General features: G+C 37.2%; 2 protein-coding genes across 3 annotated transcripts in view; one reads left to right on the top strand and one right to left on the bottom strand.

Annotated features, from left to right (window-relative positions):
• Positions 1 to 3,425: 3,425 nt before the first annotated feature.
• Positions 3,426 to 11,959, bottom strand: ets2 (v-ets avian erythroblastosis virus E26 oncogene homolog 2). Its single transcript, XM_067397265.1, has 10 exons — positions 11,777 to 11,959; positions 11,286 to 11,332; positions 10,004 to 10,121; positions 9,806 to 9,925; positions 9,523 to 9,723; positions 9,367 to 9,441; positions 9,010 to 9,219; positions 6,626 to 6,889; positions 6,270 to 6,388; positions 3,426 to 5,076 (listed from the first exon to the last, which is right to left on the bottom strand). The coding sequence occupies exons 2-10, from the start codon at positions 11,322 to 11,324 to the stop codon at positions 4,861 to 4,863; spliced, it is 1,362 nt and encodes a 453-aa protein (XP_067253366.1). The 5' UTR covers positions 11,325 to 11,332; positions 11,777 to 11,959; the 3' UTR covers positions 3,426 to 4,860.
• Positions 11,960 to 17,710: 5,751 nt separating this feature from the next.
• The window catches only part of erg (ETS transcription factor ERG), a 32,316-nt gene continuing 25,026 nt past the window's right edge, over positions 17,711 to 25,000 (top strand). Inside the window, exon 1 of one of the 2 annotated variants that reach the window (XM_067397258.1) lies at positions 17,711 to 17,831. The gene's annotated coding sequence lies outside the window, so the exon portion shown is untranslated. The remainder of the gene's footprint in view (positions 17,832 to 25,000) is intronic. The other variant, XM_067397256.1, reaches the window with a different exon arrangement.

Below are 25,000 nucleotides of genomic sequence, written 5' to 3'. Positions count from 1 at the left end.
CTCTGATGAACATGAGTACAGTAGACAGCTGTCTGACTTTACAGTTGATTATTAAACGGTACACTTCACCCAATAATACACATTCTGTTATTGTTTCGGCTTTTTCTCAAGGCTGCAGAAGCATGAAGGTTACGCACTTCATTCCACCAGGCATTGCTTGTTTTTCTTCTTATTTATTTAAATCCAAAATAATTGATTTATAAAACATCGATTGAAATTAAGTTATAAATTATACAAAAACAAAATACTACAAGCAAACTTATGAAGTGGTCAAAAATCGTCTCTGACCCACTCCACATCTCCCGATATATTGAATTCAAAGCATTTCCACGCCCTATTTGACATATCCAATTTACGCTATTTTCCTTCTTAATTAACATGGATTCATTTAAACCAAAAACATAAATAATATTATAATACTGAAACAAAAACTAAATAAAGGTGCGGTCACACTGTACTTTTCGTTCCATTGACTTCCATTCAAACGCATGCGAATGCGTCAGACCGGAAACGCAAGCTCGTGCGAAAAATTTCGCATTTCGCTGCGTTCCAAAGTTCAAGTTTGGTGAACTCTGACCTGCGAATTCGCATCACGTGAAGACGTGCGACCAGTAGAAGATCGATTCGTCACGGCATGACCTCTTGGCTGAATGAAAAGAATTATATTTTTGCAGTAAAGTCGAGTAGGTTCTATATTTTTACATTTTAAATGTATTACTTTAAGTTATGTGTTGAATTCATGTTTATAAAAAAGACGCTGTAGACTGTGACGTCATATCACGACCGTTACAGCATCCGAAAAAAATTTGCACGTTCAAAGTCTAGTGTGACCGCGGCTTAAGTTTTCTTAAATGGCGACAACAGTTATCACATTGTTCCAAACCTGTATGACTTTATATAGAAACAGAAATTTTGAAGAACATTGAGGTCTAAACAACATTCGACCTTCAGTGTATGAGGGGGTGAAATAAAATAAAATACAGACATTTTTCAAGATATCTTCTTTTCTGTTGAACAGAAGAAATAAAGTCATACAGGTGTGGAACGACATGAGGGTGAGCACATGACGTCAGAATGATCATTTTTGGGTGAACTGTCTCTTTAAGGCCTGACTGTATATTGTCGTTTCGCGGACAGTCACGCGCGTTTAACGGCTTGCAGACGGAGGGATTCACGGAATTCATATGGAAAAAGAGACGGCATGAGTACACTGATGAACGAAGGAGCGTTATGAATCTTTTGCGTCGAATCATGATTCGGATTAATAGATTTCCCTCGATTCTCATTTTGGCGCTCTTTATTGTGTGGCGACAGATCGCCTCATTCAAGCGGCTCAACTCTTAACTAGTTACAGTAAATAAACATGAATAAACATCAAAAGGAATATTGAAAGATACAGAACAACTTACTGAAATGATTCTTGTCTCGTGTTATCGATCAATCAGTGTTTCAACCATAGAAAGACGTCAATAAAGCCGCTTGAGAACGATGTCACGTGACGTCACATTCACCTCAGAAAAGCCATTGAGTCAACTCGAGAGAGCAGGGTTTTGATAAAAACAATTATTTCATTAAAAAGTATTATAATATATATATAAAAAATATTATAACGTTATTATTATTATGTTCCTATACAAATCAGTTGTTTTAACAAATTTTCTTTTCCTTGAGAAAATTGACATGTATGTAGGCCTACCTGATATATATCCAAATTAATCGGTATCGATTTGTGTCAGTGCCCAGGTCTAGTTAGCACCACTTTTTACCCGGGGTTATGAAACCCTGCTGATATTCACGAACAGGAAACACCGAATGAACGATGATCGCTTCAGTGTCTGAGAGAAAATGTCAAATGGCGATGATGGAAAACACATCAATTAGAGTAAAGAAGAGTTTTATTCTTACCTTTATGATCCGAAAAGTCCATTCAGGAAAAACTTGACAGTCTAAAAACTTTATAATATAAATTATAATATGAGGACGCGCAATGCTAGAGCCTTTGTGTTTAACATGTCACGTGCTGTGTTCGTCCATTCAATGGCACTGATATCGCAAATATGCAAATAGGACCATTCGGGGTTTAGGAATGTATTATGTTGAATAGCCAGGATTAATTGTTAACCCCGGATATATCGTGAGCAGTGTGAAAAGCTCGTTATTCAGTTACACAACTACAGAATGTGTCCAATATTTATGTGAGGGGTTTATTTTAATGAAAAACCCTCAAATAAATATATGTAAAATATATTGTATACTATAATTATAGTATACAAATGATGTTTATATTAGAATTATGTTAGTGAAGTGATTGTGCATGAGGTGTTTTTAACTGTTTCATCATTAGATTTAGTTAGTTAAAAATGCTGCAAAACTGGTTACTGAACAGATAAATCAGTTTCGTTCTGTTTGTATGCTGATAATCATCTCTCATGATGTTTCTGTGGTGATGTTTGCAGCACACATAAAAGGATTAGTTCACTTTCAAATGAAAATTACCCCGAGCACTCACCCTCAAGCCATCTTATATGACTTATATGACTTATATCCTGATGCAGCCAAACTTTATAATGGCAGTGAACGAGATCAACGAGTATGAGCTGAAGAAAGATATTTTACTTCATAACTTGTTAAATATGGATATTTTTCTTACACAAACGCATCGCTACGCTTCAGAAGGCCTTTATTAACCCCTGGAGCACGTTTATGATGGATGGAGGGTGGATAAAACTTGAGGTAATTTTCATTTGAAAGTGAAATAATCCTTTAAAACACACACACAGCATCAGTGAAGCGTGTGTGTGAAGGTCGAATGCTGTGTATCGAGTGTTGACTCAGCTGTGTGTGTTTAATGTCTGAGGGTTAAACACACTGAACGAGAAGCTTCTGTGCTTCTTCTAATGCAGCCGTCTCAAGATGACTTAAAACGACTGAAAATAAAATAAAACCAGATTTAAATAAGCCAAAAATCAGGATTTACCCCCTCAACTGCAAAAAATATTACCCCCCATTACAAAGTCTTGTTTTTGGGCTCTACTAGAACAGGTTGATTATTTTCCTCATATTCTCCATTGTTGCAGCTCCTCTCTTCCCAGTCTGTCAGTAACGCTCTGTTTACTTCCTGTCGCTATGAAGCCCCTCCTTCTGAAAAGCACAATGTGCTCTGATTGGTCGGCTGGAGCGGTGTGTTGTGATTGGTGTTTGGGAAATGTCCCGCCCCTTACCATAACCGCCAGTTTACTAACTCAACCAGGCCCCGCCCCTTATAATGCCTTGGGCGGGAATTATTTACATATTAACTTGGGATTATATGTACTGATTGAATAATGTTGTGCCTCGGAGTGAAAAAGGTTGAGAACTGCTGATCTAATCTCGTTTAATCAGTCAAAGATCTCGGAGAGAAAACGGCTCCACACGTCACATCATTTAACAAGAATTTATTTGTTGTGTTTCACAGAGATATTAAACTGTTCAGTGTGTTAATGACATAAAGATACACGTCTGGACAGATTCTCATGAGTCAGACACACACACACATACACACACACATTCCTGGTGAACATGTTTCCACCGGTGTAAATCACTCGGTTCAGAGGCACAAACATCACTGGTTTGACTAATAAAAGTTTGATAATCAAGACTGAATGATTCAGAAGATCCTCCCTAGAAACCCTCCAGCTTATTATAATAAATCTCTCGTTCGTAGATCATCTGTAAGTAAACCTGCTCTGCAGAGCAACTGTATATAGAAAGAAAAACAATCAAATACACACATATAAACACTTACAGATGCAGTGATGAATCATCACATTAATTCTGTATAAATTATGAGAATAATAATCATCTCCCCAGAGAACAGGGAACGTTCTGGCAAGGTTCTTTCAAAGTTAAACAAACGTTCTTCCAGTAACATTAATAGAACGTTCGTTCAACGTTATCTTAAATGTTCCCTTAATGCTCACATAACAAAAAAAAACGTTTTTAAAACATTTAAAAAATAGACATTTTGAATGTTGAGAGAAATAACGTTAGAAAAACGTTCTCAGACCTTATTTTTGTCAGCTGGGTCTACAGTAACGCAGATAAATGTACAGTATAAATTTACAGACAAACAGTCGTTCTGACCCGGAAAGTGGCGTGAGAACAGAACGAGACATTCATCGCTGTACGAAACGAAAGCAAACATTCACTGACGATTACAGCGGCTTATGTTCTGCACCAGAAAACATGCTGAGATTCCTTAACTTTGGTAAACAAACGTAAACATTCAGACGTCAAATCTCCACGTCCCTTTGGCCTGAGCGAAAACAGTCCATAATAACACCTCCATAGACCAGCTATATTCTCAAATAAATAAACATCACATCATCTCATGTACAATCGTTTCTACTGAAATGCTCACAAAATATACAGAAATATGAGGAAAAACAGAAGCAGATCCAGGATCAATATCTGATATATAAATCAAAGCAAAATCAAAGTTCAGAGTGATTGTTAATAATGCTCTCTCCTTCTGAAAGGCGACCTGATGAGATTTCAAGCCTGTTCTCAATAATAAAGCGCTGATTCTCAAACACAGGAACATCTCGGATAAGGCAATCCCGGCCGTGTCCTTACATCGGAAAATAAACTCTCTCAGTGTCCAAGGCTTCCGGCTCGCGCCTCTTCGTTAATCTACATTATTACAGGAATCACCTGGTTCAGAGAACACAGTGTCAAATGATCAGATCCAGAGGAAAGCGTTCTCAGCTGACCGCAGACTGAAGAACCGCAGCGAGAGACGCTCAACGCTACGGCCGTTCAACACAAACAGAGACCTTCAGAGAGGTCTGAACCGCGACTTCAGAGGGTTCGGCTCTCGCTTCAGTCCTCGGTGTCCGGCTGGACTCCCAGCATGCTGTGCAGCTCCTCCACCGTGTAGCCCAGCAGATTCTGCAGGTCGCAGACGAAGCGGTAGACGTAACGCTTCCCCGACGTCTTGTGGATGATGTTCTTGTCGTAGTAGTAGCGCAGGCCTCGACTCAGCTTCTCGTAGTTCATCTTCGGCTTGTTTTTCCTCTTTCCCCAGCGACGGGCCACCTGAGGATCACAGCGGGTTTCATCAGAACATGAGTTTCAGAAAAGAGATCTTTTATAGGGGTTTTCACACTGGGGGTCAGGGCAAACGTTTACAGAAAAGCTGTGATAAAAAAAATTAAAAATAAAATAAGATTAAAATAAATTATTATATAAACTTGATTAAAACAAGAAATCAAATTTTATTCAAATAAATAAAAAATTAATGCATTAGATTAAAAATAATTGACTACGATAAAAATTAATTCTATTTAAATAAATTAAAATACATAATTTAAATATTTTTATTAAAATAAATAAATAAAATTTGATTGAAATAAATTAATTTGATCAAACAAACAAAAATAAACTAGATTAAAATGAATAAAAATATATAATATTAATTTAATGCATTAGATTAAAAATAATGGACTAAAAATTTTTTTTAAATTCTATTTAAATAAATTAATAGATAAAAACTTTGATTAAAATAAATAAAATTTGATTGAAATAAATTAATTTGATCAAACTAAAAAAATTTAACTTGATTAAAATGAAAACAAAAATAAGAAAATAAATAAATAATAAATGCATTAGATTAAAAATAATTGACTAAAACAAAGTTAAGTTTTTTTTATCAAATTAGTTTCTTTCAAACTATTTATTTTAATCTATGTTTATATATTCATTTATAAAAAATATTTTATATTATAAATTTTTATTTATTATATAATAAATAAAAATAAAAGCAGTGCAACTAAATAAATAAATAAAATGTTTAAAATTAATTAAATTTGATTAAAATTAATTAAAAAATTGAAATATTTAAATAGAAAATTAAATAATTTAATGCATTAGATTAAATTTATTAAAGTAAATAAGTAATAAATTTGAATAAAAGAATTAAAAATTATGTATTTAAATAAACATTTCGTAAAACTAAATAAATAAAATTTGATTAAAATAAATAAAAATGTATTTAAAATTAAAATTATATTAAAATTATTAATAAGAAAATATTAAAATAAATAAAATTGTATTTAAAAAAAAAATAATAAATTAGCACATTTGATTAAAATAATTTGTTAAAATACATATAACAGTACAATACTACAGTGAGCAGAATAACAATAAAAACTAAATATTTTACGCATTCATAATACTATCATAACTGCCTTTTAAATGTTAGGATGGATCATATTTGTAAAGTAACTTACCTCGTCGGGGTCGGTGAGTTTGAACTCCCAGCCGTCGCCCGTCCAGCTGATGATGCTCTGACAGTTCGTATCGGTCAACAGCTCTAGAAGGAACTGCCACAGCTGAATGGGGCCACTTCCTGTTGAGCATCAATGACACGCAGGTTAAAGTCGGCATGAAACGGTAGTCGCAATAGTCTTTCCTTCCCTATTGTGATGTTGTGAGAATGGTGACTTTAAATGACTTCAAATTTTCTCCCATTAAAATGTCACCTACTATTATGTGTTAGTTTAAATTAGGTATTGCTTTACACAAATGTTGCAACTGTGGGACTGTTAGGGTTATGGTTAGAATCAGCTGTACTAATGAAACGCACCGGTGAATCCGGCGAGCACCGCGGCGGGGATGACGGGTTTGCCCTGCTCCAGCGGCTCGTTCCTCTCCTGAACGTAGTCTTTGAAGGACAGTCCCTGTTTGCTCAGACCCAGCGGAGCCGCTCCGAACTCCTCCTCAAAGCTGTCGTAGGACGGGACGCGCTGGGCGTCAGCGAGGGACGAATGGCTTCCCCAGGAGCGCAGGACGCACTCGGAGCCCTCCGCGTTCTCCACGCTCTCCACCGACGTCTGCTCACGTGACGAGACTGTAGAGAAAACAAGCGTTTGGTTACTACACACACTCTATGCATCAACTCGCTGTGACGACCAGTGTTGGGAAAGTTACAATATTGTGTTACTCCATAAAAAGTAACAATTATGTTACTTAAAGTTACTTTTTATGTAAAGTAATGTGTTACTTTTTCCTCACCTGGATGAGAGTCAATCTCTTGCAGGTGTTTTATTTTAGTAAATTTAGTTCTTTAGTGTTTTATTTTATTTTAGTTCTTTTTTGCAATTGTTTAACGAATGGCCTATATAACACACTATATAACGGTTTTATACCTACTGTACAGCTCTATATTGAACTTTACTCGTTACTTTACTCGCTACTTCAAAAGATTAATCTTATTATGTAATGCACGTTACTTGTAAGCTGTTACTTTACTCGTTACTTCAAAAAAGTAATCAGATTACGTAATACATGTTACTTGTAAGGCATTACTTGTTACTTCAAAAAAGTAATCTTATTAGGTAATACACGTAACGTAACATACATAATGCATGTTACTTGTAAGCCGTTACTATACTTGATACTTCAAAAAAGTAATCAGATTACATAATACACATTACTTGCAAGGTGATACTTTACTCGTTACTTCAAAAAAGTAATCCAATTATGTAATGCACATTACTTGTAAGGCGTTACCTCAAAAAAGTAATCCGATTATGTAATGCACATTACTTGCAAGGTGTTACTTTACTCGATACTTCAAAAAAGTAATCCGATTACGTAATGCATGTTACTTGTAAGGCGTTACCTCAAAAAAGTAATCCGATTACGTAATGCACATTACTTGTAAGGCGTTACTTTACTCGATACTTCAAAAAAGTAATCCGATTACGTAATGCACATTACTTGTAAGGCGTTACTTTACTCGATACTTCAAAAAAGTAATCCGATTACGTAATGCACATTACTTGTAAGGCGTTACTTTACTCGATACTTCAAAAAAGTAATTCAATTACGTAATGCACATTACTTGCAAGGTGTTACTTTACTCGATACTTCAAAAAAGTAATCCAATTACGTAATGCATGTTACTTGTAAGGCTTTACTTCAAAAAAGTAATCCGATTACGTAATGCACATTACTTGTAAGGCGTTACTTTACTCGATACTTCAAAAAAGTAATTGGATTACGTAATGCACATTACTTGCAAGGTGTTACTTTACTCGATACTTCAAAAAAGTAATCCGATTACGTAATGCATGTTACTTGTAAGGCGTTACTTTACTCGATACTTCAAAAAAGTAATCCGATTACGTAATGCATGTTACTTGTAAGGCGTTACTTTACTCGATACTTCAAAAAAGTAATCCGATTACGTAATGCACATTACTTGCAAGGTGTTACTTTACTCGATACTTCAAAAAAGTAATCCGATTACGTAATGTATGTTACTTGCAAGGCATTACTTTACTCGATACTTCAAAAAAGTAATTTGATTACGTAATGCACATTACTTGCAAGGTGTTACTTTACTCGATACTTCAAAAAAGTAATCCGATTACGTAATGCATGTTACTTGTAAGGCGTTACTTTACTCGATACTTCAAAAAAGTAATCCGATTACGTAATGCACATTACTTGCAAGGTGTTACTTTACTCGATACTTCAAAAAAGTAATCCGATTACGTAATGTATGTTACTTGCAAGGCATTACTTTACTCGATACTTCAAAAAAGTAATCCGATTACGTAATGCACGTTACTTGTAAGGCGTTGCTTTAGTCGATACTTCAAAAAGTAATCCGATTATGTAATGCACGTTACTTGCAAGGCATTACTTTACTCGATACTTCAAAAAGTAATCCGATTACGTAATGCACGTTACTTGTAAGGCATTACTTTACTCGATACTTCAAAAAAGTAATCCGATTATGTAATGCACGTTACTTGCAAGGCATTACTTTACTCGATACTTCAAAAAGTAATCCGATTACGTAATGGACGTTACTTGCAAGGCGTTGCTTTACTCGATACTTCAAAAAGTAATCCAATTACATAATTTATGTTACTTGTAATGCGTTATCACTGCTACTTTGTTACATTTTACTTCTGTTACATTGCCAACACTGATGACAACGGATGTGTGATATCTGACCTTTTGTATTGAGACGCTGAGCAGCTTTAGCGCCGGAGGACTCCTGACTCATATAGCTGACGCTGACGGTGCTGAGCTGAGGTTTGGGATACATGGAGAGCTCCTGACCGGATGCCAACAGGGCCGAATCATCAGAAATCTCGAAGAGCTCTCGGAGGAGACTGCTGCGATTATCAGGAACCTTCAAAGTACATTCCTCCAGACTGAGACCTTCAGACACAAACACACACCGTCAGCAAACACACATCACACTGTAGTCTGATTACAAGATCGTGATGAAGATTCATTCAGAGTGACGGAAATCCGTGCATTACAACATACTGACTGACAAACAAATGCAGTGAACGTGACACTTACTGCTGGAGCTGCTGCTCGTCCAGCCGCACTCAGACGGCCGACTCAAGACTTTAAACTCGTCTCCCTCCTGACAAGCTGCAGAAGAGCACATCCAATCAAACATCAGCTCATGCATTACATCAAATCTACATGTCTGCGACGAGAACGCTCCGTTACCTCTCATCATCTGCTCCAAATGTTCCCACAGAATATCGCCCACGAAATCTGGAGCCAGATCCAGGAATCCCTCCTTTCCCAGGTCGCACAGCTCCTGTCCGCTCATGTCGAACTTGAAGAAGTTGATGTTGGTCAGACTGAACTCTCCGGACGCCCAGAACAGCCACTGCGACACATGCTGCTTGGTCCACTTACGCGGGTCTACAGGACAGAGATGATTACAAACACATTCATCTTCAGATCAAATACGTCATCAGTGTTCAGGAGAAGGATGGAGACTCACTGTTGGAGATGCCGCAGATGCGCTGGACCTTAGAGAAGCCGTTAAAGCTGTCCTTCAGCGCCTGACTCACCACGGCTTTACTGCAGGGCGTCAGCAGAGGCACCGAACACACGCCAGCGTCTGAAACACACACACGAGACCATTGGAGATCTGTTGTGAAGTTACAGGACATGTTGGCCAGTAATGCTTGTTATTTACCATGAGAGAAGCAGTCCAGGCCGGACGGGACCTCCTGCGCCGCCTGCTCCTCCTCTACCGGATAGAAGCTGGAGAACAGAGACATGGGGTCTTCATACATCTCGAACGCTGCCTGACGCTGAGAAAGCAAAACAAGATGTTTTTTAGCCTGCTAAAGTCACCAAATCGACAGTTCTTATTCTAAATGATTTATCATTATTGTTTTTAAATTCATGTTCCTCATATTCTTCAATCAGGAGAATTCATCAAAAACATTTTACCAGTAAAGCACCTGAAAAAACTTCACAGGAACCTCAATTTTTGTGATATCAACTTCAAATTTGGAGCACAACTTGGTTAGACGTGTGGCTTTGATTTTCTTTAGGCCAAATTAATTTTGTAAAAAAAAAACAATTTGTATAAAATATAAAATGTTTAGTTCAGTTTCTTGAAATAAACTCTTTACTTCAAAAAGTAAACTGATTAAGTAATGTGTTACTTGTAATGCGTAACTTCAAAAAATTAATCAGATTACGCAATACATGTTACTTCAAAAAGTTTTCTACGGACTATTTTACTTCAAAAGTAATACATTAATACTTGTAATACGTCACTTTACTTGTTACTTCAACTTCAAATTTGGAGCACAACTTGGTTAGATGTGGCTTTGATTTTCTTGAGACCTAATTATTTTGTAAAAAAATATATTTTTGAATAAAATATAAAATGTTTAGTTCAGTAATTTTGCTTTAAGTAAACTTAAACTATAACTTATTTACACTTTCATTTTTGAGGTGCTTTCACTTCTGCAATAGTGTCGTCTTTTAAAAGACAACAGTCTTAGGTTCGTACTCCAAAGCATTTATAATCTATGCTTAAAAAGGGGGTGAAGAGGTTAAAAGATGTTATCTCTCTCTCACACACACACACACACACACACACACACACACACACACACCTATAAACTTCAGCCTCTTTATTATTGAGTTCAGACCGGCACAGGCAGGAAAAACCCAGAGGACACGCCCTTACGCATGACATCATCACTACAGCTAATTATCTGACTGTGAGAGCCGCTGCACCAATAGGAGCGCACGACCATATATGGCCTTCCTGTTCCGTGCCAGCCTGAGTTGCGTGGGCGAGCCCGAGCTGACCTCCAATGACTTTACAGCAGCCCTTCTGTCGACCAATCAGAAGGCAGCACAGACCCGGCGCTGATCTGATCGCAGATGTGTGTGATAGAGAGTAACATCTGAAATATAATAATAATTTAATGTATCAGTATATATACTGCTCTCACCTTCAGCGTGTTTCTGAATCCAGTTAGAATAGGCTCCATGCTGCACACTGAGAAAACAAGAACACATTCATGATCAATTATTATTATATTAGCTTATTCTTCCAGAGATCTAACTGAAAATCAAATTAAGTGCGTCAGTTTTAAAGTTTAACTAAATTAATGTCTGATCAGAAGTGAAACTGGATAAAAAGTTTCCCACGAGTCGAACGTGAATGATTCATGATTCATGACTCACTGATGATCGATCAGTGTAGAATGTGATTCAGCTCCATATACATTATATAACACACTACAGTGCTTGATTTACTCATTATCAGATTATTCATGTCTGTTTCACATCACAACTGCAGAATCAAATACATACATAATGATTATAAATAGAACAGACATATAGAATCGTAATCATAATAATAAAAGAATGAACAGAATCAAACTGCTGTCTGTCAATCGTGTTAAAATATTGTCGTATGAATCAGTTTAATGCTACTAACCTGTTGAATTCTCGCAGAAATAGATGAACTGAATCCGGTGTGGATGTGCTGCAGTTTGTTTTATTCCTCTGATCGATCGATTACAGTCCTGATATGTCGCTCGTCAGTGTCGTGTTATATAGATACAGATATAGATATATATGTGTGAGCGCGTTTGGGTTGAGTCTCGACTGTGCGCGCGAGTGAATCTTCAGCGTTTATGAGCGAGTTCAGCGCGCGCGCTCACGGATGATGATGATGGGAGGGACCGAAGGGGCGCGCGCACAGGAGCAGCGCTGTAGTGTCCACAACTAACTTAATGACTTTATGATAAATTCTGTGATATTATCTGTACGTGCAGTATTTCATTAAAAACAGGGAGAACGAGCTGGAAAACTAAATCAAGTTGCGAAGTTGCTTATAAAAAAAAATGCAATTTTACATGTTTAATAAATAATAATTATTATTAATAAAGTGTAAAGATTAAACGAATCATTAAAGGGTTAGTTCTGCCAGAAATGAGAATTCTGTCATTAATTACTCTCCCTCATGTCGTTCCACACCCGTAAGACCTTCGTTCATCTTCAGAACACAAATTAAGATATTTTTGATGAAATCCGATGGCTTAGTGAGCCCTGAGCAATGACATTTCCTCTCTCCAGATCCATTAATGTACTAAAAACATATTTAAATCAGTTCATGTGAGTACAGTGGTTCAATATTAATATTATAAAGCCACGAGAATATTTTGGTGCGGCAAAAAAACAAAATAACGACTTATATAGTGATGGCCGATTTCAAAACACTGCTTCAGGAAGCTTCAGAGCGTTATGAATCTTTTGTGTCGAATCATGATTCGGATCGCGTGTAAAACTGCTGAAATCACGTGACTTTGGCGCTCCGAACCGCTGATTCGACACACTGATTCATAACGCTCCGAAGCTTCCTGAAGCAGTGTTTTGAAATCCGCCATCACTATAGAAGTCGTTATTTTGTTTTTTTGCCGCACCAAAATATTCTCGTGGCTTTATAATATTAATATTGAACCACTGTACTCACATGACCTGATTTAAATATGTTTTTAGTACATTAATGGATCTTGAGAGAGGAAATGTCATTGCTCAGGCCTCACTGAGCCATCGGATTTCATCAAAAATATCTTAATTTGTGTTCTGAAGATGAACGAAGGTCTTACGGGTGTGGAACGACATGAGGGAGAGTAATTAATGACAGAATTTTCATTTTTGGGTGAACTAACCCTTTAAATATAGTAATACTACAGTACAATTGTACAATAACTAAAACCACAGAGCACCGCAGGGACTGTCGAAGCTTACACATAAACTAATAATATCACAGATGACTTAAAGCGAAAGTTCACCCAAAATGAAAATTCTGCATATTTTAGATATTTCTAAAAATCATTCTAATGGCAAACCCGTAACGATAACAATATCGCTGGAATCACTTTCAAAACATTTTTTTTTCAGCAGATGAACGATAAAAACATTGACAGCCAATCAGAATCCAGCCTTCTTTATTGAGCTCGAGCATTTAAAGCGACAGACGACAAAACTGAGAATAAACAGAACGATGCGGTCGCTAATATAACTATCGTTATAGTTTATGGTTCTTGGTGCGAACAGCCTTTACTCTGTTTATTTGCATATAAGAGAATAGAGACTGACGAGACAGACAGGTTTTGTGTAAGTGTGTAAGAGCAGCAGGAATCACACCTTCCTCTCGTTCAGTGTTTACCGGCAGTTTCCTCCCACTCGCACTAATTATTCAGTGTGATCGCAGATGATCTCCTGCTATTGTCTTCTCAAACCTCCTGAGAATGATGAGAATCACTGCTTCTGATTGGCATCGATGAAGAACATCCATGGACTCTTTCCATCGCACAAAAGCTTCTTTACATTATCAAAAAGACAAATGGAGAAATGATCACCGAAAGGTTCTTTGGGGAACCCAGAATGGTTCCTCTGTGATATCACTGTGAAAACACTCTTTATTTTTAAGTGTGAACGCTCATGAACACCGGACAGCTCTCATACTGGATTAATAAATCACAAGCACAGATCCTGCAGAGATATTTGACATTCTGAAGGACAGCGAGTGTTTGTCATCTTCGTGACTCATAAAACAACATTCATTTACAGCACGACAAAAGAATGCAAGAACGCATCATGAACTCTGGGTACATTGGTTCACTTTAAGCCAGCCATATAGTAATTTTTAAAAAATAGTAGAGTTTAATATAAAACTACCCAATCTCTGGGTTCATCCATTTTCAACCCAACTTGGGTTGTTTTTAACCCAGCATTTTAGAATTGAATTCTAGAATTGAGCTAAAAGCACATGGTTTACTGATCGAATCTGTCAGACTCTTCTAAACAACAATGATCTTTTCAGCTATTAAAATCTGTCAGACTTGCATGTATATTCCATAAATATCAATGACATGGAATGATTATGATGTGTGCTGAACTGCAAATGTTTACTTTATGACTTTAAATATGAAAATGTGTAAAAACAGCATGTTATTTATACTGTATTGCATGCTAACAAAATATGATCTACACTCACAATTTGGGTCAAATATGGACAAACCCAACCGTTGGGATAAAAATGTAAAATTTAGGCTACATAAAATAATGAGGATACCTGCTGCTTTGGGAAAAGCGAGAAGCTTCCCTCAAACTGAACAATGTCAGTTTAAGTTCAGATCTCAAAGTGTGTGTTTGTTAAATGACATCATCATCAGAGGTCACGCATGATCTGATTCCTCACAGGAATATGTGTTTGTTGTTGTTTTGCCGCAGTGAAGCCAGTATCACTGATATCTGAAGATCAACTTCTCACAGTGTCCTGCTTTCCATCGCATTGACTGTTGCTTAGCAACCCGTGGCCTTCGTCTCGTGTCCATGTGTGAAAACACTCTCCACACACACACACACACACACACAAGTAACCTTTTCTTGCTCTTGCCAATAAAGTCCTTTGAATGTGAATGTTGTTATGACGAGCAGAACCTTTTTCTCTAATCGCAGGTATCCATGGACACTGAATGTTCGTTAGGTGCTCATATTCATATGCATAACACCTGAAGAGGTCAAGGAGAGAGAGAACAACAAACAAACACACAAACTGCAAACACACAATTCTGCTGCAGACGTGTTGTGTGCTGAACATCAGTGAATGTTTGAGTTCTGTGTGTTATTCTACAGTTCTAGGATGATTTTGTTGGTTCTGTCAGTGATCATGACTGTCTGAAGCTCATCTGATCTTCAGTGTCTGATCGAGTTCAACTGTGTGTCTGTTACGCCACCTGCTGGAGAACATCTGATCTGCCCTCAGACACACATCAACTTCAGCTCACTGCTGTTCTCTTTGAAGTCATGAAATCACAATTAACAATTCCCTAACCCTAAATTTATTTATGGAATACTGCAGTTTATTATTAATGATTTATCAGTGACATCATCATTATTGTGTTAAATTCATGTTCTGGTAATCTTGAATCAGAATATCTTCTCTTCTCTGATGATGAGGGCGGGGCAACCTGTCACTCACATGACATCCACCAATAGCAAACCACAACCATCCAATCAATTCATATATAAACAGACAAAATCAAGCCCCGCCCTACATTTGTTCTTGTTTGTGAAGCATTTCTCTCGGATATACGACACAATAGAGAAGAAAAACAAGCGCAACTTCAGTTTAATGACAAACTTTAAACATTTTAATTGTTATTCTCTAATGAGGGAAAAACTAAAAACCTTTTTTTTAAAACAACAACAAAATGACAATAAGGGTTAGGGTTAGTAACAAATGCAAATATAAAAAAAGAAGAAAAAAAAAAGAATCAAACACATTGAAAGCAGAATTATTGTAAACGTGACGTATGGAGGGTTACACAGCGGACAGTGTGTGTGTGTGTGTGTGTGTGTGTGTGTGTGTCGTTGTGAACAGTCATCTATTCACAGTCTCTCCACACCCAGAGTTATTGAAACACTAAACATATAAAGTGACTATTTTTCATGTGTAATTAGGCAGTGAAATATGAAACTTCACTGGAGGCCTCACACACACACACACACACTCTCTTCTCTATATTATTCCTCTTCTCTCATGTCTCTGTGTTTCTGGCAGACTGCAGGAATGTCTGGTAGTTTGGGGACTCTGAAATGAGAGAAGCAGAAAAAAGAGGGAAAGAGGAAAGTTAGAGACTCGACCACAGAAATGTAAACATGTCTGGAGCTAAAATAACTGCGCTTTCACTGAAAACAGCGCAGGGAGCTACACCCTCGACACAAGAGCCATAAACTGACCCGAACACACACGTGACGCTGCTGCTGTACACAAGATAAAACACTCTTCACTCTCAGCAGTTTCTCTGTAAACTTCTCATCACGTCACTGTCCATCTCAGGTAAATCTGCGTTAGATTTGCCATCTCACACCAGTACAGTATCTGCATTCAAACCGCATGTGAGCTTGTAAATATAATATACACTCTAAAAAATGTTCATTTCCAACATACTTTGGGTTCATTTTAAGCAAGAAATACAGTAATTTTTTAAATAATAGTTGACTTAAATTAAACTACCCAGCAGGTTGGGCAAACATTTAACCCAATTGCTGGGTTAAAACAACCTAATTGCTGGGTCAAAACAACCCAGTTGCTGGGTCAAAACAACCCAATCGCTGGATCAAAACAACCCAATCGCTGGGTTAAAACAACCTAATCGCTGGGCTAAAACAACCCAATCGCTGGATCAAAACAACCCAATCGCTGGGTTAAAACAACCTAATCGCTGGGCTAAAACAACCCAATCGCTGGATCAAAACAACCCAATCGCTGGATCAAAACAACCCAATCGCTGGGTTAAAACAACCCAATCGCTGGATCAAAACAACCCAATCGCTGGGTTAAAACAACCTAATCGCTGGGCTAAAAACAACCCAATCGCTGGATCAAAACAACCCAATCGCTGGGTCAAAACAACCCAGTTGCTGGGTCAAAACAACCTAATCGCTGGATCAAAACAACCCAATCGCTGGGCTAAAACAACCCAATCGCTGAGTCAAAACAACCCAGTCGCTGGGTCAAAACAACCTAATCGCTGGATCAAAACAACCCAATCGCTGGGTCAAAACAACCCAGTTGCTGGGTCAAAACAACCTAATTGCTGGATCAAAACAACCCAATCGCTGGATCAAAACAACCCAGTCGCTGGGTCAAAACAACCCAAATGCTGGATCAAAAATTACAGGATCACTGGGTTTGTCCATTTTTAAACTAACTTGGGTTATTTTTAACCCAGCGTTTTTTAGTGTACAAGCTGTTCTGATTCAAATACAAGCTTTTTAAAATGGTATACAATTATATTAATATCCCAGCTAACAAAAATGAATTCCCATTTGGGTTATGCGTTCTCTGAAACAAATAGTAACATTTAAAAAATGTAGATGAACATCAAACTAAAATATTCCAGGTAAAAACATTCCATGAGCGATGTATAAATAACATTTTTGTGCAAATGTTTTGAGATAGCTTTAAATAAATGTTCTATAAACATTTCTGGAAGTGTATAACCTTGCCAGAATGTTCCCTGTTAGCTGGGATGGTTATGAGTATTATACCAAATATTATATATAATATTGTAAAATCCTATATATTTAATATAAAACATTTTATTTTAAATGTATTATAATATTATAGTAATATAATGAAATTATATTGTAATATAAGATTATAACAATACTATATTATAATTATAAAATTCCAAAAACATAAACCAAATTGATTTGCAAATCTAAACGAATAAAGTAATAAATTGTACTCGTATGCGTCTCCAAACTAATCGCGCTGCTTGACTGACAGCAGTACTCAGTACGTAGTACGAACACGTGACGCGTGCTGTCCGTGTAGGCAGCAGAGCAGAGTTTGACACGCAGCCTGCCTCCGTTCCCTTCAGACGCGCTTCAGCTCAGACTATCATCACTAACTCCACTAAACCCAGCCGAGGACATGCTGAGAGATCCTCATCCTCATCCTCATCCTCATGGTGAGTTCCTCACGGGGTTAAGTGTGCTGGATTGTGATTGTTCTGATGTTCGTGTCAACAAACTTCAGCCTGTGTGCGCGAGTCTAAACTTCTCCGCTCACAATCCTCTGAAAAACGTCTCATTTGGTGTTTTTGCGTGTGTTTATGAGTCTGTGCGAGATCAGGAAAGATAAACGGATCGCTGTGACGTCACTGTCTTGATGATACGCCGTTATTAAAGGTAAATAAGTGAATGAAAGTCTCAGGACTGCGACTGTCTGCTGGATTAATACTGAACCAATGCTCTCTGAAAGCACAAAGACCGACACATCATGACAGCCTGAACACTGACCTGAGGTCAGAGAGGTCAAGGGTCAAGTGATGCTCTGAACACACAGATATCGCTTCAGTATTATGGCTTAAATTCAGAATTATGACCTGAATGAATGAAGCTCTCAGTCTGTCCAGTGATGGAAAAAGCAGAAGCGGAGCTCAGTCCTCAGGGAGCAGATGTGTGTTTCTGAGGATGAGTGTGTGTGAGGTTCAGACTGAAACTGTAGGATATTCTGATGTTTCTGAGTCTCCAAAGCTGCATTTATTTGATTAAAAATACAGTGAAATATTATTCCAGTGTAAATCAGCTGTTTTCTGTGTGAATATATAGTAAAGTGTAATTTATTCCTCCAGTCTTCAGTGTCACATGATCCTTCAGAAATCATTCTGATATGATGATTTGAAACATTTATGATTATTTTATCAATGCTGAAAGCAGTTCATATTTTTGTGTAAACTGATACATTTTATTTCAGGATTCTTCCCAGCTAAACTAAAATATATTTTGCTGACGTTCCCATTAATTCACAAAATTGTTATTTCTGAATTTTCTCTAAACGACCAGTTTTAAAATGTTTTAAAATGTTTTTTTCTTGGTTCTGTGAACGTTGAGGGAACATTCCGTTGTATCATTCTTCAAACATTATGGGACTGTTACTTTTGAATGTTCTGCGAACGTTCTGAAACAACATTTAAAAAACGTTAGATGAACGTCCAACTAAAACATTTCAGAAATAAAATGTGTAAGTAATGTTTTGAGAGCTTTATTAAAGACCAGATAACTCTGAACAAACGTTCTATTAACGTTACTGGAAGAACGTTTGTTCATAACGTTGAGAGAACCTTGCCAGAACGATCTGAGAACGGTAAAGTTCAAAAGAACAACCCAAGCTGGGTTAAATATGGACAAACCCAGTTTTATTTAACTCAACTATTGTGTAAAAATTACTGTATTACTTGCTTAAAATGAACCCAAAGTATGTTGGAAATGAACATTTATTAATAAGTTTAATGAATAATAATGAAACAATAAACATTTATTAAATTGCTTATTAATAGATGTTCACCTTTTGATTATTATTGTTGCCTCAGGTAATTATGTGTCTGATTTTTAATTTCCAACATATTTTGTGTTCATTTTAATCCAGACATATAGTCATTTTTAAACAATAGTTGGGTTAATTAAAACTACCCAGCAGGTTGGGTCAAAACAACACAATCACTGGGTTTGTCCAACTTGGGTTGTTTTTAACCCAGTGTAACATTATAATTGTCTTTACTGTCACTTTTAATGCGTCCTTGAAAAAATTAAATGGAAAAAATCTTTTCATACTCCAAAAAAATCACACTGTGTTTCTGAAACTAATGTGTGTTCAGTTGTTGTTCTCTCTTCAGTGTGTTCATTTGTCCTGATCTGCGTCTCAGTATTTCTCGTATTTCTCTCGCGTCTGTGAAGTGTGAGTGTGCGTCAGAATCATGGAGCATTATTAGAAATATAATATTTAACATAGTGGACAACAATGATATCAGAGCGGATTTAGTGAGCAGAGGTTGATTTCGGTGTGGATAAATGAGCAGGAAATGCTGCAGTGATTCATTTCAGGCTCGTCGTTTATTGGCTCAGGAGTGAATCAGATGGTTTCACTGGTGATGTGGCTGATTCTGTGTGATTTATGAGTCGTGGAGCTGCAGATTCAGAGCGTCTGTCTGTCTCTCTCTCTCTGTCTGTAAATCAGGCTAATCTGAAACAGGGAGGATGCTGAAATAAAATATTTGATCTATTTCCTCTCCATATTTTCTCCGTGTGATATGAATAATTCTCTCGCACAGAGACTGATTTGCCGGCTGCAGGATTTGGCTTCACGCCATTTGCAAATGAATCACCGAACGTGCTTTTGTTTGCAATTTTCTCTCAAAGAGCCGTGATTGTGTTTGAGCGTCACATCTGACACAATCTTGTTCTTATAAACCTGTTTTTGTCACACTAAACCACGAGACGTCCGTAGACTACATAATAGGGTCCGTCTCAAGTGGACTGAAAATTGTAAAGTTGGTTGTTTGACCGTTTTCCTATTTTTTATTTGATTATAACAATGTATTGGAACTGCAAAACCACCAGTTTTTGTTTAGTTTGAAAGTGTTTTCCCCACAGCAGCGTCTTCATCTCACGCTGAGAACAATCTGATTTACTGTCAAACAACTTGCTCTCGGAATCTGCTAGTAAATTTCTCAAATAATCACAGAAATTAGCAAGTAACACACTGAATTAAATGTGAGATTTTGGAGTAGAAAGACTGAGACTGCAGAGATGAAGAGAGTAAAGCTCCTCTTGTGGGCTCAGTTTGAGTCTCTGTCAGGCAGTAAACGTGCAGAACATCTTCGAGCGTCACCAACAAACTGACAGTATAAATCAAACACATGAGAGCAGGAGACGTGTGTTTATCAGAGCTAATAATGACAAACATCATCTTTATTCTGCAGTCAGTTCTAACATTTAACATCATTATTACGAGTTTAAACATCGGTTCGGGTGGTTATTGACACACTGCTGATAAAAACGATCATTTACTCTCCCTCATGTCGTTCATAACCTGTATGATGTTTGATTTGAGTTCTTGATTTTGTGAAAGTCAGTGTTTTTTCGTCCGTATAATGAAAGTCCAGAGTTGTTTTAAAGCACTTTTTATTCCATTGATAAAGTTTACAGTAAACGCATATCAGTTTGTTAGTTTTCATCTATAATGTCGTGTGCGTTTGTCCTGATTCTTCAATGTTCTTCATAATATCTGCTTCGTTTGTCTTGATTTGTTGAGCTTTAAAAGACACTTAATATTCAGTGATATTATCGATAATAATGATAATAATAATGACTCTATTGGGTCATTCTGTCTCAAATCAACCAAATTTCGGAAACTTCCCCGGGTTAAATTTTTGATTTTGTTAATGTTTTTTCTGTAGAAAGACAAACATAAATAGTGGTGAAAGCCAAAAAATTAAATGTCACAGATGTATATTTACTGAGTAATGACCATTTGAGATTTGGAGCTGAATTACAGCGGTGTAAAAATGACTTGTAGGGTCAGTTTGAGTCTCTTTAGGGAGTATCTGTGTGAGTATAGTGCGCATGCTGAACATCAAGAAAGGGTGTTTTTAGTGCGTAAATCACGTGCTGCTACACTTTTGATTTCTTCATTTTAAAGTCCCAGAGATCTGGAGATCTTAATGCGGATAAACTGGTCATTTTCAGTGGTCAAAAACCAAATGTGGGTCACTTTGCATATAGATTGTTCTTTTTAAGAGGAATATCTGAAGAGCACATAATGTTGAAACTAGAAATGTTTTTGTATCAGCTCAATTCTATACAACATTCCTGTCTGTGTGCCAGAAATACTCCTTTTCCAAAGTTGTCATGCCTGTAACTCTGTAACTCAGTATCCTTCTAGATTCTCATTCTTAATAAACTTTACTTTTGAAATCCTCATTTTTAAGGCTCTATAGTTCAGTCCCATAGAAATGAGGATCTCCATGTTCAAATTGTTGAATTTTACCCATTTTCAGTGATCGAAAACCAAATATGGTTCACTTTGCACACAGATGATACTTAAAGAGGAATGTCTATTTATTAAAGAGTAATGTTTAAGATAGAAATATATTGTTTCCCTCTATAAAAAGAATTGCATAAATCATAACTCTCTGAGTACCAAATATCCACTGAAAATGGTGAAGTTGAGAAACATTAACTTGCTCTCAAAATTGTTTATAAAAATCTATATTTGAATCCGTTTTAGGGATATTTAGTATCAAAAATCTGAAACTGAATTTGTTTCATAACTGACTAATTTTGCATAATTGATTCTATTAATTTCCTGTTTATTAATGTGAAGCTGCTTTCAGAGCTTACAGGGAACGTTCTGGCAAGGTTCTCTCAACGTTATGAACAAACGTTCTTCCAGTAACATTAAAAGAACGTTCGTTCAAAGTCATCTGGTCATCAATAATGTTCTCAAAACATAATTTTATTTCTGAATCGTTTCAGTTGGACGTTTTTAAATGTTTCTACTTGTTTCAGAACATTCAAAAGTAACATTCCCATAATGTTTGAAGATTGATACAATGGAATGTTCCCTTAACGTTCGTATAACCAAGAAAAAAACATTTAAAGAACATTGAGAAAGAGCATGTTAGTGAAATGTATTTTTGTTAGCTTTGTTTGAAGCGTTATAGAAATAAAGCTTGACGTCTCCTGTGTTGCAGCACTCTGGTGTTGGGAGTGAATGATGCAGGATCATGTCTTGATCGTTCTGTGTGTTGGTTGTTGTGCATTTCTGTGGAACACACCCTGACACATGTGAATGCTAACAGCTACCGGATAAAGCCAGGAATGAGCTGCAGGCGCGCGCGGCGGAGGACAGGAATGAAGCGGTAAACCGAGCGCTGGCGCGCGCAGCACCGCCTGATTGTAAGCATGTGTGCGCATTAATGCGCGCGTTCACGCGGGCCGTCCTCGTCCAGTGCTGTTGTTTTGTGTCCGCGTGCTGCAGACTGCCAATTAAAGCGGCCAGTAAATCTGCTGTTATAGGCAGTGAAAACTAATTTTAGAGTCCCTCTCTGCTGAGGCGTGTGTGTTTTACAGGCCGTGAGCCTCATCACGTGTTCAGGAGCCGCAGGGCGGGACCATCCGTCGCTCCGGGGTCAAAGTGGAGCGGGACTGAATATCTAGTGGTTATTTTTCATTTTTTCCCCAAATTCCCATTTTATTTCCCCGACCCCAACACTGACCCCAACAGGTCTTTACTTCCTTATTAGGGCCAGGGTTGCCAGGTTTTTACAACAAAACCCGCCCAATTGGGCGTCAGGGGGTGGGGTGGGGGGTTATAAATTGTGTTCCGGGGTGTAAAATCCGCGTTTTTGGCATGGTTCCCCTGGTGAAATTCACATTCCAGGGGCTAAATATTATGTTATTTGGGGTCGCTTCAACCCGCGGACATGACAGACAACCCGCGGAAACAGCGTTAAAGTAGTAGGGAAACCGCAGACTTGGCAACACTGATTGTGGCGTTCAAAAGAAATAATGTTGGTTGGTTTTGTGCACCTCCTGTCGATTGGATGTTGAAATGTGGGCGTGGCTCTTAAAGATGAACGCGGATTGTAAGAAAGAGGCGGGGTTTACGCAAACTACTACATGATTGGAGAAGAGCAGCAAACGTCACCAGAGAGAGTTTAACGTATTTCTGTACACATAAATGTAGAGATTCGCAAAAATTAAACGAATACACAAGTAGATATTTTGGATGCACTGATATGAAAATTTTGGCCGATACCGAGAATTCTTTATTTTTGAAAGACGATAACCGATAAATTGGCCGATAAATCTAAATCCAAATTTGTATATCATTTCTAAGAGCCTGATTACAAAAACAAAAGTCTCCCTATTATAAGCCATGTCCCAAACACACGATTATAATGTTCTCATTATAATATAATGTAGTTTATATGACAGATTTGCGCTGTAACTGTATTTTCCTTTTTGAAGTGATTTCAATCATATTTCAAGCAATTCATAACCATCATTATGATCAGTGTGCATCTGAAGAGTCTCAGCTGAAGGAAATAATCCATTATTTATCGGCTTTAATATATCGGACAAATTTTCTTATCCGGCCGACAACGATAACATTAAAAATGAACATATATCGGCCGATACCGATATGGTGGCTGATGTCGTGCATCCCTAATAAAAATAAAAGTATGGTGTCTAACATCTAACAAAATCCAATTTTGAAACATCTTTTACTATGGACTCTACAGTTGTTCCTATTTGAGCTAATGTAGAAAGTTATTATTACTGACTATAAAATAAAACATGATCTGTTGAAGCTAGAATAATGTGGCCGTAATCTGATTGGCTTGAGTGGACGGTGGGAGGAGTCCAGCTATTTGTGGATTTATCTGCATGTCTTGATGCTCGAAATATCAACAAATGTGTCTTGTGATCCACTCACGAATGTCACGCAGAGTTGTGTTGCTGACAAAAAAAAGGAAATGTTTTTTATTTTTTTATTTGTGATTCGATTTAAAAATAAAATATATAAATAAAATATAAATTCGTATTTTTGCCAAGGCAACATTTCTCATTTTTATTTAGTTTAACTTGATGTACTAAAATAAGTCAAACTAAAACTGAAATAAATTGAATAAAAACTCTACAGACATATTTAAAAAACCCAACATAACAAAATTACTAAAACTTTAAATAAAATTACAATGAAAACAAAATATAAAAATATGAAGAATAATCTGAATGATGCTAAATTAATTCTAAATTATTCAGTTTCTTTGTGGATTAGTTTTGACAGTGGTGATATTCTGATCAGAGCTCAGCGGTGCCGGTGTTGGCCGCTGTATCTGGGTCAGACGGTACACAGAAGCGCTGTGAGTCAGAACTCGCTCATTTGGACACGCGTGTGTTTTTCCTGGACTCCAGTTTCGCTGCAGCTCCATCACACATTAGTTGTGATCTTTGGTGACAAAACCTCAGAGAAGTTTATTTACGCCAGCGATTCTGGCCGAACCGTGAGGCGAGCCGCGGGACCACCGCCGCTGAAGAGCGGGATTGTGGGAAACTCTGTCAGGTGGATCTCAGTGAAGATGAGCTCTTATTTTCCTCTAGTATAGAAACCAGTGCTGCTCGTTCAGATGTGCATCTCATTGAAATGTGAATATCATTTGCATAATAATTGATTATTAATCAGCGGCGACCCGCCCAGCTAACTAAAATGTCTTCTCAGAACATTTTCACTGAACATGCTCTGAGGTTTCATATAGAAGTTGTTCATGATGTGCACTACATACTGCAG

The sequence above is a fragment of the Chanodichthys erythropterus genome, chromosome 10 (assembly GCF_024489055.1).
Source record: "Chanodichthys erythropterus isolate Z2021 chromosome 10, ASM2448905v1, whole genome shotgun sequence".
Classification (NCBI taxonomy): domain Eukaryota; kingdom Metazoa; phylum Chordata; class Actinopteri; order Cypriniformes; family Xenocyprididae; genus Chanodichthys; species Chanodichthys erythropterus.
This window is presented reverse-complemented; position numbering and strand designations above follow the sequence as displayed.